Source organism: Sapajus apella, unplaced genomic scaffold (genome assembly GCF_009761245.1).
Source record: "Sapajus apella isolate SASKATOON/1434 unplaced genomic scaffold, GSC_monkey_1.0 scaffold71, whole genome shotgun sequence".
Taxonomy (NCBI): domain Eukaryota; kingdom Metazoa; phylum Chordata; class Mammalia; order Primates; family Cebidae; genus Sapajus; species Sapajus apella.
In genome coordinates, this window is record NW_022437011.1 from 8,301,536 (window position 1) to 8,318,551 (window position 17,016).

General features: G+C 51.3%; 1 protein-coding gene across 1 annotated transcript; it reads left to right on the forward strand.

The window, feature by feature from the left end:
* The first annotated feature begins 4,449 nt into the window (after window positions 1-4,449).
* Window positions 4,450-8,293, forward strand: EGR1 (early growth response 1). Its single transcript, XM_032250401.1, is given in 3 exon segments — window positions 4,450-5,040; window positions 5,730-6,415; window positions 6,417-8,293. Coding segments are annotated over 3 exon segments (1,638 nt in total). The 5' UTR covers window positions 4,450-4,727; the 3' UTR covers window positions 7,056-8,293.
* The last annotated feature ends 8,723 nt before the right edge of the window (window positions 8,294-17,016 follow it).

Sequence of the window (17,016 nt, forward strand, 5' to 3'; positions counted from 1 at the left end):
TATTCTCTTGTAACGTAGAAACCAGGCTCCTTTCTATCCAGCTATAAGCTCCTTAGAGGCAAAGGCCTATGCCATGGGTCTTATTCCCAAACCTTGACTGCAGTAGGTCCTCAGGGAAGTTTTTATTGTTGTTGATAATGGTGTACAACTGGCTGGATTGTGAGTAAGAGAAACTGAAGATGTTTTATTTTATTAATAAAAAAAGAATTCATTGGCCTGCATAACTAAAAAGCCCAGGTGAGTTCAGGGACCTTCTGCAGGTCTGTCTCTTCTGTATGTCTGCCTCTCTTCTCTCTGACTTCCCTGCATTGACTTTATTCTCAGGCAGGATCTCCAGGCCTGTGAGCGAGATGGCCTCCAGGCTTACATCCTATTGGCTTAGTACCATCAGGGAAAGGGAATTTCCCTTTCCCAAGAGTTCTGGAAAGTCTCAGAAGCGATTCTCATTGGCCTGGTTTGGGTCATGTGCCCATCCTGACTCAAACACTACAGCTAGGGAAATGAACCATTCCTAGGCTAGGCCACCCCTGGATGGATGGCCAGGCCCCGGGAACATACCTACCCATAGATCTAGGGCGGGGCTCTTGCCCCCAATCACATGGATTAGGGTGGCTCCCCAAAAGAAATTGCTGGCTGGGGAATAGTAATAAGAATAAAGAGGAATTGATGTTGTTCATGCAAAACAAAAGATGTAGACTCTGAGAATTTCCTGTGTTGAGCTTCAGCAAGGACCTGAAAATACCTTAGGTGAGCTGCACGGGAGAATCATCGGGGACCTGGTTTGCCCTGGCTGGGGGAGAAGGATGTTCTCTCTGGGTCTGGGTGTCTTTTCAGGGACAGCACAAGAATCCCAGGCTGATGCCCCCGCTCAGTGCTGGCACTCACAAGCTCAGGAAGATTGTGATTCAGTTGGTCCAGGGCAAAAACCTGTGTTTTCCAGACCTCCACAGGTGATTCTGCTGTACCGTCAAGGTTGAAAAATTCTGCTCTAGGAAACGTTCTACTGCAGCAAGAAGGATTTAGATCAACTCTTAGGGATTATGTCCCCTGTGATAGGATGGGTATGATTTTCCCCATTTGCATAGCTTTTTCCAGAAAAGGGGCACTGGAGTTTTCTTGGAGGCTGAGGATGGATGGGTGAAATGTTGATGACCCTATGGATCCAAAGCCCCTGAAAATAATAGCCACTGTTTGTTGAATGCCAATTGCAAGGCAGGTACTGTGCACTGGGACTTGACATACGTCAGCCCAGATGAATTTCAGTCCTCACAACAATACTCCCATGTGGGTATTATTATTATTATTATTTTTGTGACAGAGTCTCCCTCTGTCACCCAGGTTGGAGTGCAGTGGCGCAATCTCAGCTCACTGCAAGCTCCACCTTCCAGGTTCAAGTGATTCTCCTGCTTTAACCTCCTAAGTAGCTGGGACTATAGGTGCATGCCACCATTCCAGACTAATTTTTTTGTATTTTTAGTAGAGATGGGGTTTTACCGTCTTAGCCAGACTGGTCTCAAACTCCTGATCTAGTGATCCGCCCACCTCAGCCTCCCAAAGCGCTGGGATTGCAGGCGTGAGCCAGTACTCCCAGCCCCATGTGAGTATTATTAACATTAGCCCCATTTTATAGTTGAAGAAACTGAGATACAAAAAGCTTGCCTGGCCCGGCAAGGTGGCTCACGCCTGTAATCCCAGCACTTTGGGAGGCCGAAGTAGGCGGATGGATCATGAGCTCAGGAGTTTGAGACCAGCCTGGCTAAGACAGCGAAACCCCGTCTCTACTAAAAATACAAAAAAATTAACCAGGCATGGTGGCATGCACCTATAGTCCCAGCTACTCAGGAGGTTGAAGCAGGAGAATCACTTGAACCTGGGAGGCAGAGGTTGCCAAGAGCCAAGATCACGCCACTGTACTCCATCCTGGGCGACCGAGGGAGACTCCGTGTCAAAAAAAACAAAAACCAAAAAGTTTGGTTGGGTGCTGTGGCTCACACCCGTAATCCCAGCACTTTGGGAGGCCCAGGTGGGTGAGTCGCTTCAGCTCAGGAGTTCAAAACCAGCCTGGCAACACGGTAAAACCCCCTCTCTACAAAAATACAAAAAAAAAAAAAAAAAGAAAAAAAAAAGAAAAGAAAAAAAAAAAAAAAAAAAAAAAAAATCCAGGTATGGTGGCATCCACCTGTAGTCCAAGTTACTCAAGAGGCAGAGGCTGGAGGATCACTTGACCCTGGGAGGCAGAGGTTGCAGTGAGCTGAGATCGCGCCACTGTACTCCAACCTGGGTGACAGCGTGCGACCCCCTCTCAGAAAGAATTTAAAAAAAAAACCTTACCTGGCTAAGGTACCCTACCAGGGAGTGGCAAAATGGACATTCTGACACAGGACCATCTGGGCTGCAACGGCCTGGCCTTCCTGCCCTTACGGCAGGAGTCCTTTGAGAGGTGCATCACCCCTGCCCCAATGGACAACCCGGTACACAGTGGGAGTGGGCCCCCCACCTCCCCAGAAGACTTGAGATGGTAAGCTCAGAGACAAGTGAGTCCTGGTTCATTGCTGGATTCTTAAGTTGATTTTTATAAGACAACATGTGTGTGTGTGGGGGGGGCACCGGACAGCCACAAAGGGATGAAGTCCAAGAAAGTTACACCCTCCCCCATCTAAACGCCCTGACCCCGACCTCCAGAGGCTGTTGGAGTTCACCGAGGACCTCATTCCCTCCCTTCCCTCTCGGTGTCGTCAAGCACCCTCCTTCCCCACATACATTTTCTGCTTTCTTTATAAATCCTGAAAAACAGCACCTCCTCTGGATTCAGAGCTAGAGCAGGAGAGGCCTTCCCTTCCCGGAATCCCTGTTCCCTTTGGGGTGCGCATTTGACTGCGTCGTGGGGGCGGGGAGGGCTTCCCTGTTCGCGTCCGGCCCCGGGGAGACCTGCGGGAATTGTTCTCCCCCACCACCACCCACTCCCACGCTGCCTTCTCCCCCTCGCCTGGGCCGGGCTCGGGGTGGGGAGTGTTAACCCGGAGCCCAAGCGCCTCGGCAGTGGCGGCTCCCCAGGGACTGCAGGGGGAGCCCGGGCTGCGGCGCCTGCTCAGTTCGCGCTCACTGCGTCGAAGGCTCCCCCGGCCTGGCTCCGCGCCCAGCGCTGCATCCGGGAGGGGGAGCTAGGAGGCGACGGAAGAGCCCGCGCGGCCAGAGCCCGGGGCCTGGGAGTGGAGAGGGAACCTCCAGGGGGCAGCACCGAGCCGCCAAGCAGGTCCTCTATTCGCGCCCAGCCCGGGGTCCTCAGACCGCCCATAGGGAAGCCCACCCTTCGGAATCCCGCAGGGTCGGCCCGCCCTCCACCTGGACTGGATCAGAGGGGGGAAGTGACCCCCCCCCCGCCAGAAGGACCATTATCTCCTGGTGGGAACAGGAATCTAGTCTCTCCTGGGGCAATCAGCTTCCCCGCTCCGATTCCTCAAAGGTGGGCTCTTCGCTGGCGGGGACTAGGAAACAGGCCTTTCGGTTCCCCGGGCGTACAGGGGACCCCAGGCACCAGCAGCTCCGTCCCACTGACAGGTGGCGGAGACAAGGCAGCTCACTGCTATGCAGTGTCCCAAGAACCAAGTGGCCCTGACTTCCTAGCCTCAGTTTCCCCGGCGACACCTGGAGAGTCAACGTGCCAAAGGTCTAGGCTCCGGGTCAAGGCCCCGCCTCTCCTGGGCGGCCCCTGCCCGGGCTGGCCCAGCCGCTCCTCCCCCACGCTCCCGGCTGGCTCCCACGGTCCCTGAGGTGGGCGGGCGGGCCCTGGATGACAGCGGCAGAACCCCCGCCCGACTCACTCTCGCCCCCGCTCTGGGTCCGGGCTTCCCCAGCCCAGTTCACTCCTGGGAGCCGCCTGAGCAGCCGCGCGCCCCGCACCACGCGCCCCGAGCCCTCCCCGCCTGGGCGTCCCCGGCTCCTGTGAGCGCTCAGGCTCCCGGCTTGGAACCAGGGAGGGGGGAGGGAGCGAGAGAGCAACCAGCAGCGACCCGGAAATGCCATATAAGGAGCAGGAAGGATCCCCCCGCCGGAACAATCCTTATTTGGGCAGCGCCTTATTTGGAGTGGCCCGATATGGCCCTGCTGCTTCCGGCTCTGGGAGGAGGGAAGAAGGCGGAGGGAGGGGCGGGGGCAACGCGGGAACTCCAGAGCAGCGCGGGTCCCGGAGGCCCCGGCAGCAGCTCGAGCTCTGGGCTTTTCCGAAGCCTGAGCACCTGGGATGCGGGCGCGGGCGCGGGCCCCAGGGTGCGGGATGGAGGTGTCAGGCGCTGTTGGATGGGGGGCTTCACGTCACTCTGGGTCCTCCCGGCCGGTCCTGCCATATTAGGGCTTCCTGCTTCCCATATATGGCCATGTACGTCAAGACGGAGGCGGGCCCGTGCGGTTCCAGACCCTTCAAATAGAGGCGGATCCGGGGAGTCGCGAGAGATCCCAGCGCGCAGAACTTGGGGAGCCGCCGCCGCCATCCGCTGCCGCCGCCAGCTTCCGCCGCCGCAGGACCGGCCCCTGCCCCAGCCTCCGCAACCGCGGCGCGTCCACGCCGGCCAGCGCCCAGGGCGAGCCGGGGTCCCCGCCTGTGCGCTCCTCAGTGTGCCCCGCGCCCCGCATGTAACCTGGCCAGGCCCCCGCGACTGTGTCCCCCGCAGCTCCAGCCCCGGGCTGCGCCCACCCGCCCCGACACCAGCTCTCCGGCTCGTTCGTCTGGGATGGCCACGGCCAAGGCGGAGATGCAGCTGATGTCTCCGCTGCAGATCTCTGACCCGTTCGGATCCTTTCCTCACTCGCCCACCATGGACAACTACCCCAAGCTGGAGGAGATGATGCTGCTGAGCAACGGGGCTCCCCAGTTCCTTGGCGCCGCCGGGGCCCCAGAGGGCAGCGGCGGCAACAGCAGCAGCAGCAGCAGCAGCGGGGGCGGCGGGGGCGGCGGGGGCGGCAGCAACACCAGCAGCAGCAGCGGCAGCACCTTCAACCCTCAGGGGGATACGGGCGAGCAACCCTACGAGCACCTGACTACAGGTAAGCAGTGGCCTACGCCCGGGGGAACCTTTTCCCCACCATCCTGGCGTTCAGTCCTTCACCACAGGAGTGCTCCTGGACCTTAGGATGGAAGCTAGGTTTCCGTTTCATTCCTCGCATCCCCAGGGTCATGTATTAGAGGGATGCCATGGGACACCATTACAGCCCACCCCCTGCCCTCATCCCTGGCGGAGCGCAGAGGACTGAGCTTTTTTGGTTTTGGATGGAGAGCTCTGGAGCTGCGTGGGTGGGTGGAGGGGGAGGGCTTGTTTTGATGAGCGGGGCTGCGCCCCCACCCTCCAGAAAGGCTTGCCTTGCCTGCCGCCTTTACCCAAGGAAGGACCGTGATCCTTGGCCGTGGATGTCCCGGCAGCCCGGGTTTGGGGGCGCGCACTAGCCCCGGCGGCCGTGGAGGTGCTGGCGGGAATCCCTCGCCCGCGCAGCCGCCGCTGCGGAGCGCTGCGAGCTGCAGTGAAGGGGGATTCTCCGTATTTGCGTCAGCTGTTGTTGAAATGGGCTCTGCCACTGGAGCGCGTCCAGGAACATTGCAATCTGCTGCTATCAATTATTAACTACCTCGGGAGTCAATGGTGGCCGGCCCGACCTCTTGCCTGGCAGCTCGGGTCGTCCTCGTCCTCCAGTGGTTGCTCTCCAGTAACCAGGCCTTCCCCTTCTCTCTCTCCTGCCAGAGTCTTTTCCTGACATCTCTCTGAACAACGAGAAGGTGCTGGTGGAGACAAGTTACCCCAGCCAAACCACTCGACTGCCCCCCATCACCTATACGGGCCGCTTTTCCCTGGAGCCTGCACCCAACAGTGGCAACACCTTGTGGCCCGAGCCCCTCTTCAGCCTGGTCAGTGGCCTCGTGAGCATGACCAACCCGCCAGCCTCCTCATCCTCAGCACCATCTCCAGCGGCCTCCTCCTCCTCCTCCGCCTCCCAGAGCCCACCCCTGAGCTGCGCAGTGCCATCCAACGACAGCAGTCCCATTTACTCAGCAGCACCCACCTTCCCCACGCCAAACACTGACATTTTCCCTGAGCCACAAAGCCAGGCCTTCCCGGGCTCGGCAGGGACGGCGCTCCAGTACCCGCCTCCCGCCTACCCTGCCAAGGGTGGCTTCCAGGTTCCCATGATCCCCGACTACCTGTTTCCACAGCAGCAGGGGGACCTGGGCCTGGGCACCCCAGACCAGAAGCCCTTCCAGGCCCTGGAGAGCCGCACCCAGCAGCCTTCGCTTACCCCCCTGTCTACTATCAAGGCCTTTGCCACTCAGTCGGGCTCCCAGGACCTGAAGGCCCTCAATACCAGCTACCAGTCCCAGCTCATCAAACCCAGCCGCATGCGCAAGTACCCCAACCGGCCCAGCAAGACGCCCCCCCCACGAACGCCCTTATGCCTGCCCGGTGGAGTCCTGTGATCGCCGCTTCTCCCGCTCCGACGAGCTCACCCGCCACATCCGCATCCACACAGGCCAGAAGCCCTTCCAGTGCCGCATCTGCATGCGCAACTTCAGCCGCAGCGACCACCTCACCACCCACATCCGCACCCACACGGGCGAGAAGCCCTTTGCCTGCGACATCTGTGGGAGAAAGTTTGCCAGGAGCGATGAACGCAAGAGGCATACCAAGATCCACTTGCGGCAGAAGGACAAGAAAGCAGACAAAAGTGTTGTGGCCTCTTCGGCCACCTCCTCCCTCTCTTCCTACCCATCCCCGGTTGCTACCTCTTACCCGTCCCCAGTTACTACCTCTTATCCGTCCCCAGCCACCACCTCATACCCGTCCCCTGTGCCTACCTCCTTCTCCTCTCCCGGCTCCTCGACCTACCCATCCCCTGTGCACAGTGGCTTCCCCTCGCCGTCGGTGGCCACTACGTACTCCTCGGTTCCCCCTGCTTTCCCTGCCCAGGTCAGCAGCTTCCCTTCCTCAGCTGTCACCAACTCCTTCAGCGCCTCCACAGGGCTTTCGGACATGACAGCAACTTTTTCTCCCAGGACAATTGAAATTTGCTAAGGGGAAAGGGGGAAACAAAGGGAAAAGGGAGAAAAAGAAACACAAGAGACTTAAAGGACAGGAGGAGGAGATGGCCATAGGAGAGGAGGGTTCCTCTTAGGTCAGATGGAGGTTCTCAGAGCCAAGTCCTCCCTCTCTACTCAGAGCGGAAGGTCTGTTGGCCAACAATCCTTTCTGCCCACTTCCCCTTCCCAAATTCCTGTTCCCTTTGACTTCAGCTGCCTGAAACAGCCATGTCCAAGTTCTTCACCTCTATCCAAAGAACTTGACTTGCATGGATTTTGGATAAATCATTTCAGTATCATCTCCATCATATGCCTGATCCCTTGCTCCCTTCAACGCTAGAAAATCGAGTTGGCAACATGGGGTTTGGGCCCCTCAGAGCCCTGCCCTGCACCCTTGTATAGTGTCTGTGCCATGGATTTCGTTTTTCTTGAGGTACTCTTGATGTGAAGATAATTTGCATATTCTATTGTATTATTTGGAATTAGGTCCTCACTTTGGGGAAAAAAAAAAAAAAAAAGAAAAGCCAAGCAAACCAATGGTGATCCTCTATTTTGTGATGATGCTGTGACAATAAGTTTGAACCTTTTTTTGAAACAGCAGTCCTAGGTATTCTCAACGCATGTGTCAGAGTGTTGTTCCGTTAACGTTTTTGTAAATACTGCTCGACTGTACTCTCACATGTGGCAAAATATGGTTTGGTTTTTCTTTTTTTTTTTTTTTTAAAGTGTTTTTCTTTGTCCTTTTGGTTTAAAAAGTTTCACGTCTTGGTGCCTTTTGTGTGATGCGCCTTGCTGATGGCTTGACATGTGCAATTGTGAGGGACATGCTCACCTCTAGCCTTAAGGGGGGCAGGGAGTGATGATTCGGGGGAGGCTTTGGGAGCAAAATAAGGAAGAGGGCTGAGCTGAGCTTCGGTTCTCCAGAATGTAAGAAAACAAAATCTAAAACAAAATCTGAACTCTCAAAAGTCTATTTTTTTAACTGAAAATGTAAATTTATAAATATATTCAGGAGTTGGAATGTTGTAGTTACCTACTGAGTAGGCGGCGATTTTTGTATGTTATGAACATGCAGTTCATTATTTTGTGGTTCTATTTTACTTTGTACTTGTGTTTGCTTAAACAAAGTGACTGTTTGGCTTATAAACACATTGAATGCGCTTATTGCCCATGGGATATGTGGTGTATATCCTTCCAAAAAATTAAAAGGAAAATAAAGTAGCTGTGATTGGGTATGTGTTTCCTGGGTTAGGAGAAGGACCCTGCCCTATTGAGGGCTGTGAGGTTTTCTGAAGACTTGGCCTTTAGAGATATACAAGTATTCTCCAGCCAGAGTCAGGCCCACTGTGTGAAACTGGAGTTTGTTATTTCTGAGGACAAGTATGGGTCTTCAGACAGGGTCTTGCTCTATCCACCCAGGCTGGAGTACAAAACTGTGTAATCACAACCTCACTGCAACTTGACCTCTTAGGCTCAAGCGATCTTCCCACCTCAGTGTCCCAAGTAGCTGGGATTATAGGCACGTGCCACCACACTCAGCAAATGTTTGTAGAGACAGGGTTTTGCCATGTTGTCCAGGCTGGGGTTCTTTTCTTGATAATGGGCCTGTCCCTCTTCAGTCTGTTGGGCTGAAGCTTTACCCTGGTTAGCTAAAGCCAAAAAAGGGCAGAGTTAGGGCTGAGACACGTGTGGCCAGAGGCAGTGCTACTCTACTGGCATCAAATGTTGGGCCAGCCCTGTCCCCCACCTTACTCAGGGTTGGAAAATCCATGATCTTGGGAATCCCTGCCATGTGCAGTTAGAAGAGGTAAGAAGTGGGCACAAGGCCTTTGTGGAAACAGAATGCCAAGGCCAACTCAGCCTCTCCCTCCCATTCCCCATGTCCCCAGCAACTTGAGGGCATCAAAGAAACCTAGAAGAGGTAAAGGCCAATTCTCAAGCCACGAATCCTTCCAGGAAGAAAATCTCATCACTTGCCAGCTGGAACAGTCATCCTTGGCAGCTTCCTGGGACAGAGGACAGAGTGGGCAGAAGGCTGGCCTGGTGTCTAAAAACATCCAGGCCAAAACTGTTCCCATTGTGTAGGAGGCCTGAGGTTCTAGGTTCTTTTTGCCCCAGTCCCCAGAGGGACCACTCCCATTGCTGGGGCAATCCCTTTGGGCATGTGAGCATCTGCCTACTCTGAGAGGCCTTGACCTGGCCACGACAGACACCATGGGATTAGCTCCTATTGCAGGAATGTGGATTGCTGGTTGGGGAGACAGATATAAGACAAAAATTGCAACATGGTATTGTGTTATGCAATATGGGCAAGAATGGGGCTCTGGGAGCACAGAGAAGGGCACCCAACCCACCCAGGGGCTTAGGAAAGGTGGAAAAATTGAGTTGGGAAGCACAAGTAGGAGTCTACCTGATGGATTTGGTTTGTGGGTGAGGCAAGGAGGACACTGGCTAAGTCTACTCAGGAATGTGGATGAGATGGATTATTGGAAGCACTACCTCCAACCCTGATATCTAAGTCTTTTGTGAATTGGTCAGACTCTACCATCTGTGGGCGATTGGGTACAGTAGATTTGTTATCCTGGAATTCTCAAGCCTTGGCTCCTCTCCCAACTTCTGACCCCTAAAATCAGAGGGACAATGAAGTATCCCCTTGACCTGGTATGGTTATCAGGCCCTGAGTGAAGTGAAAGTCTAATTGGCTTCCACCTCTCCTCCTTCCTCTAAGGGTCTCCCAGGTGGTTCTCAACCCACACTTTCCGGAGCCAGAGGAATTCCAATAACCCCTGACATTGGCCCAGTTCTTTCTTGTGCAGTCTAGGTTTCCCTGACCAACACCGTTGACCTCTGCCCTTTTCCATGGCACCAGACTCCTCGGCCTGGAGCAGGGGGAGCTGGGCACCTTCTCTAGCAAAGGGCACATCCCTGTGATCCTCCTGGCAAAATTGCCAGGTCCTGATGAGACAATATTTGTATTGGCACACCTCTTCCCAGCCCCACCTACCCTTCCCCATCTCACTCTAGGCCCAGGAACACAAGTCCATGCCTGTTACACATTCTTAAGAATTTCTCACTCCAGATTCCCAAGAAACAAAACATGGCAAGAATAAAATATGAAAGAAGGAGCACTGAGACTCTGTTCCTTTAAAGCAGAGGGTCTTGTATGTTACAAGGGCATCAGAATGAGATTCCCAGGCCCCATGAACAGAGCTGCTGACTGATACCTTACATCTGGGATGGGGTCCTGCAACTGGCTTTGATAGCAAGGTCATTCTGATGCAGATGGCTTGTTGCTAGCTAATATTTATTTTATTTTTGAGACAGGGTTTTATTGTCAGCCAGGCTGGAGTGCAGTAGTGCAATTATAGCCCATTGCAACCTTGAACTCCTGGGCTCAAAGTCTCCTCCAGCCTCCAAAGTAGCTGAGAATACAGGTACATTACAGGTGGCTAATTTTTTCATGTTGAAAATTTATATTTATTTTTAGTTTTTTGAGATGAAGTCTGGCTCTGTCACCCAGGCTGGAGTGCAATGGCGTGATCTTGGCTCACTGTAACCTCTGCCTCCTGGGTTCAGGCGATTCTCCTGCCTCAGCCTCCTGAGTAGCTGGGACCACAGGCACGCGCCACCACGCCTGGCTAATTTTTTGTATTTTTAGTAGAGACGGGGTTTCACCATGTTAGCCAGGATGGTCTCGATCTCCTGACCTTGTGATCCACCCACCTCGGCCTCCCAAAGTGCTGGGATTACAGGCGTGAGCCACCGAACTCAGCCTGCTAATTTTTATTAGTCCTGTCACTAGGGTTTCTTTAGGCTCTGACAAGCCAAACTTTAGTTCCTTTTCATGGTTGAAATAGGGCATGGGGCAAAAACTGCTCCCTTTCATAGTCCTATAGTATAATGAATGTGTTGGCTGATATAAAAATAAAACTATAAGAACAATAAGTGTTCATACAAATTCCTACTCCTGCAAGGAAACAGAACATCAACATAAAGGCTGAGGTTGGGGAAGGGCCCCAGAGAGCGTTGAACAACTGATTGCTCCGGGGGACATTGTCTAGGGCTTCAGGAATGTGAGGAAGGACAGAGAGGAGTAGTGCAGAATGGGGTTGGGGGTGGGGGACTGGGCTAAGGACAAGGACAGGTTTTGATTCTGAAGTAAAAGAAAGAACCAGGTCCTAAGGACCTTTGACCCTTCCTCCTCCTACCTGAGAGATACTCTTTTTGCTTGAATTTCAGGAATGTTCAGCCTGTTTCAGGAATGTTCTCACCTGTTTGAAAGATTTCAGGCACTAACAAAGGCGGAGCTTAGCCCAGGGCTTGCAGCATGCTTGAGTTTTCAGTGTGTTTCTTCCACTTTCCGCCTATTCAGAACTGCCCCTTACCCCCCAGGTATGAACTGGAGCCAGGTATGGGTACTATAGGGTCAGAGGTATTCCCTGCCAGTCCCCTGCCTGCATCCACACTGTGTTCACTGTTTCATGCCACACTTGGTGCAGTTTGAGAGGGAAGCCATTGGGCAGAGCGAGATCCCAGAGTCCTAAGGGAAATGAGGCCAAGTTTAAAAGAATCAGATTTCAAGCAAATAACATTTCAACACTTTACCCAGAAATCTTTGGGGGCTAATAAGATTTTTGCACCCAAAGAGCAAATCTAACCCTCTACTTCAGTAATGTTTCTCCCAGTCTCCTTATCTCCATTACTAGGACCTAAGAGAGCCTCTGTGGCTAAGCTTACTTCAAATGACCTCTTAGATCAGATTGGTGGTCGAGCAACTCAGATGCAAGTAAAATCTCATTTCCCTTTCCAGGGAGTTCTCTCCACCAAGCCCATTCTCCTTAGTACTTAAGGGTTTTAAAAATTATTATTATGACTCTATCAAGGGCCGTGTTGGTGTCTTACACCTATAATCACTGCACTTTGGGAGGCTGAGGCAAGAGGATTGCTTGAGCCCAGGAGTTCAAGACCAGCCTGGGCAACATAGGGAGATCCCATCTCTACAAAAAATTAAATAAACTGGGTGTGGTGGCCTGAACCTGGAGGTCCAGATACTCGGGACGTTGATGTAGGAGGATTGTTTGAGCCCAGGAGATCAAGGCTACAGTGAGCTGAGGTCGTACCACTTCACTCCAACCTGGACAGCAGAGCAAGACCTGGACCCCAAAAAAATTTTTTTTAACTATCTTTGTATTTAGGCGGGTGCGGTGGTTCACACCTGTAATCCCAGTACTTTGGGAGGCCAAAGTGGGTGAATCACCTGAGGTCAAGATCTCAAGACCAGCCTGGCCAACGTGGTGAAACCCTGTCTCTACTAAAAATACAAAATAATTAGCTGGGCATGGTGGCACACACCTGTAATCCCAGCTACTCAGGAGGCTGAGACATGAGAAGCACTAGAACCTGTGAGTCGGAGGTTGCGGTGAGCCGACATCACACCACTGCACTCCAGGCTGAGTGACAGAGCAAGACTCTGTCTCAAAAAATGAATAAATAAATAAATAAATACAATTTTTAAAATTTAAAAACATAAAAAGAAGAAATCTATTTTGGTATTTTTTGTGAAGACAGGGTTTCAACATGTTGCCCTGGATGAAGGTACTATTGATGAACGATAAACTGTACACATAAAGTGTACAGCTTGATGAGTCTTGACATATATATACACAGGTGAAATAATCACAATTTCGATACTGAACATTACCACCACCTCCAAAAGTTCCCTCATGCCCCTTGGTAGTCTTTCCTCCCTTCCACCCCTTTACCCAGGTAATCACTGATCTGCTGTCACCGTGAATCAGTTTGCATTCTCTAGAGTTTCTTTTTTATTAACTAACCAGCTCAGAAAAATAATCATGTTAGACACTTTAGTTCATTCTTCTAATAAGCCTGTTGATCTGGTCCTTCCTGCTGCCAGCATCTCCACCTTCTACAAGATAGATGGTCTTTTTCTTCATTCTGCCTCGTGAAGAAGATCATTTGAAGGGTCACAGGAAGTTATTTGCTGCTTTGAAGTGTTTTCCAGCAGTGTAGATCTCATGAATCAGATTCTCTGTGCAAATGATGCCATATTTACCAAAACATGCAGCAATCAAAGCATTATCTCTCAAAGCAATTCGCTTCTTACTGATTTTGCCATAACCACGCTTATAGATTAGTTCATTTACTGACTTCAGATTTCGGCACCCCCAATGTATATGGTTCTACAGTATATGGTTCTACAATCCTTTGCATGTTAATTGAAGCTTTGTTTAGCTTCACAGTGGTCCCACTGAAGATTTGACAAAGGTTAAGAAGCTGCAACACCTTTCGGACCTTTGGGCTCACACCATTGATATCTCTGATTCTGATAACAAATGCCATTTTGGGTTCTGCAGGTACATGGAAGTTACCAGCTTTTCTTGCCATCCTCACCATTTGAATTTCAGTTCTGTACATCTGCCTATATTCCTTGCGATAGTGCTTCACTGCTTTTTTCTTTTCTTTCCTTTTCTTTTTTTTTTGAGATGGAGTTTTGCTCTTGTTGCCCAGGCTGGAGTGCAGTGGTGCGATCTTGGCTCACCACAACCTCCACCTCCCAGATTAAAGCGATTCTCCTGCTTCAGCCTCCCGAGTAGCTGGGACTACAGGTGCCCACCACCATGCCCGGCTAATTTTGTATTTTGAGTAGAGATGGGGTTTCTCCACGTTGGTCAGGCTGGTCTCAAACTCTCAACCTCAGATAATCCACCCACCTTGGCCTCCAAAAGTGCTGGGATTACAGGCATGAGCCACCATGCCCGGCCTCCTCCTTGCTTTTCAACGCATCTTTGGGGCACATTTCTTCTCAGGTACTTGATCTTCAGCTCTGTGAAATTCCCTCGTTTTTCCTTAAGGGTTTCTGGCACGGCAAGAACCTTCTTCTTCTCTTCTACATTTCCATGGTTCCAGCCAGGAAAAGAGGCTAGAGTTTCTTATACAGGGAATCAGTCGCTATGTCCTTGATTTAGTCTGGCTTCCTTCACTTAGCATCACAGTTCGGGAATCATTGATGTTGCCGCGTGTACCCTGGAAATAGTTCACTCCTTTTCATCGCCAAGTAGCATTCTGCTATATGGCTATGCTCCGATTGTTCATCCCTTCCCCTATGAAGGGATATCTCTGCTGGTTCCCTTCGGGGCTATTACAGATAAAGCTGCTGTGGTCACTGGAGTGCAAGTCTTTGTGTGGATGTGTCCGGATTTACTCCAAAGTTTCCCACCACCATTCTGGCTCCTTCTTCCCACCATATCTACATTTATTCACATCCCTGGTGCTTGAAACAACAAGCACCTATCTTCCCCTACACTCACAGAGTCATAGCCTCCTAAGAGATTTGCTTCCTTTAGTCATTACTCAAGTAAACAGAGCCAGCCCCTTTGTTGTTTTTGTTGTTCTACTCCAAATTCTCTCCCATTTGTTTCTACCTTTTTTTTTTTTTTTTCTGAGACGGAGTTTCGCTCTTGTTACCCAGGCTGGAGTGCAATGGCGCGATCTCGGCTCACCGCAACCTCCGCCTCCTGGGTTCAGGCAATTCTCCTGCCTCAGCCTCCTGAGTAGCTGGGATTACAGGCACGCGCCACCATGCCCAGCTAATTTTTTGTATTTTTAGTAGAGACGGGGTTTCACCATGTTGACCAGGATGGTCAAGAGATCGAGACCATCCTGGTCAACATGGTGGGCCTCCCAAAGTGCTGGGATTACAGGCTTGAGCCACCGCGCCCGGCCTGTTTCTACCTTTTTATTTCTTGAGACAGTCTTGCTCTATTGCCCAGCCTGGAGTGCAGGGGCACCATCTCGTTTCTCTGCAACCTCCACCTCCTGGGTTCAAGCAGTTCTCCTGCTTTAGCCTTCCGAGCCGCTGAGAATATATCTGCATGCCACCACGCCCGGCTAATTTTTGGATTTTTGGTAGAGACAAGGTTTCACCATGTTGGCCAGGCTGGTCTTGAACTCATGACTTCAGGTGATCCACCTGCCTCAATCTCCCAAAGTGCTGGGGTTACAGGCGTGAGCCACCGCGCCCGGCCCCATTTGTTTCTATCTTTCTGGTAATGAGGTGTCTGGGTGAAGCAAGGTAGATTGTCATTATTTAGTCAGCTCAGCAAATGGACAAAAGTCCATGATGACACTTTTCTAAAAAGGAGAGGTGCCTGGGAGGTGGTGAGCTGGGGATTGATCAGACACTCCTATCTCAAAAACAGGAAGAGGCTCAGGGTCAGGTGATGTGGGACGCTGCCCTCGGGGGACTAGTCCTGAGGGGTTATCTGTAGTTTGCCTTTATCACCATCTCCTGTGGGCGGTTACTGTTGGGTTTTCTGGAACACAGGTCCCATTCACCCACTGGTTGTCACAGACTCTAATCTGCCACATTTTCACGTCTCAGACTGGGGTTTGTACTGTAACTAAAATTTCTCTCTTTCTTCTTTGGACAACAGGAGTGTGGGGTTATGGAGCCACCAGAGGAGAGGACAGCAGAGGGTAGAGGGCAGGTCTGGGTCTGTGCTTCCAACTCTGATAAACCAACACTTGCTGATGACCTGGCATGTGTGGGGGATGGGATGGGAAGAGGGTGGCTTCACTTACTGAAAAAAGTTATCCTTCACAGTTATTCTTTCCAGACAGACAATAACAAGGATCAATGAGGATGTGAATAAATCGGAACCCTCACATATTGCTGGTGGGGATATAAAAAGATGCAGCCACTTTGGAAAAATGGTTTAGTAATTTCTTATAAAGTTAAACGTACACTTACCATATGACCCAGCAATTCCACTCCAGGGTATCTACTTAAAAGAAATGAAAACATGGCCGGCACCGTGGCTCACACCTGTAATCCTAGCACTTTGGGAGGCCGAGGCAGGCAGATCACAAAGTCAGGAGAGCAAGACCATCCTAGCTAACATGGTGAAACCCCATCTCTACTAAAAATACAAAAAAATTAGGCCGGGTGCAGTGGTTCAAGCCTGTAATCCTGGCACTTTGGGAGGCCGAGGTGGGTGGATCACCTGAGGTCGGGAGTTCAAGACCAGCCTGGCCATCAGGGTGAAACCCCATCTTTGAAAATAATAATAATAATAATAATAAATTAGCCAGGCATGGTGGCACACACCTATAGTCCCAGCTCTTTGGGAGGCTGAGGCAGGAGAATCACTTGAACCCAGGAGGCAGAGGTTGCAGTGAGCTGAGATTGTGCCACTGCACTCCAGCCTGGGCGGCAGAGCGAGACTCTGTCTCAAAAAAGAAAAAAAAAGAAAACATGTTCACACAGAGACTTGCATGCAAATATTCATAACAGCATTATTCATAATAGCCAGAGTGGAAAGAATCCAAGTGTCTATTCAACTGATGCATAGATAAGCAAGATGTGGTATACCCAAACGATGAAATAGGCCTCAGCAATAAAAAGGAACAAAATACATATGTGTGCCACAACATGCATAAACCTCAAAACATTTCGATAAAGCAGTTAGGTGCAAAAGACTACATAGTGTATGACTGCATTTATATGAAATGCCCAGAAAAGGCAAAAGTCTCATAGTGACAGAGAGCAGATTAGTAGTTGTCTGGGACTGGGTGTAAGAGAGTTATTGATGGCCAATGAGTTTTTGCTATTTTGAGGATTATGGAGATGGATTGTGATGTTTGAGCGATTGTTTATATTACTGAAAGTCATTGAATTATACACAAAAATGGGTGAAATTTATGGTATGTAAATTATAACTTATGAAGGAATTTTTAGAACATTATCCTTGCTTGCCGGGTGCAGTGGCTCATCCCAGCACTTTGGGAGGCTGAGGTGGGCAGATCACTTGAGGTCAGAAGTTCAAGACCAGCCTGGGCAACATGGTGAAACCCCATCCCTACTAAAAATACAAAAATTAGCGAGGTGTGGTGGTAGGCACCTGTAACCCCAGCCACTTGAGAGGCTGAGGTGGGAG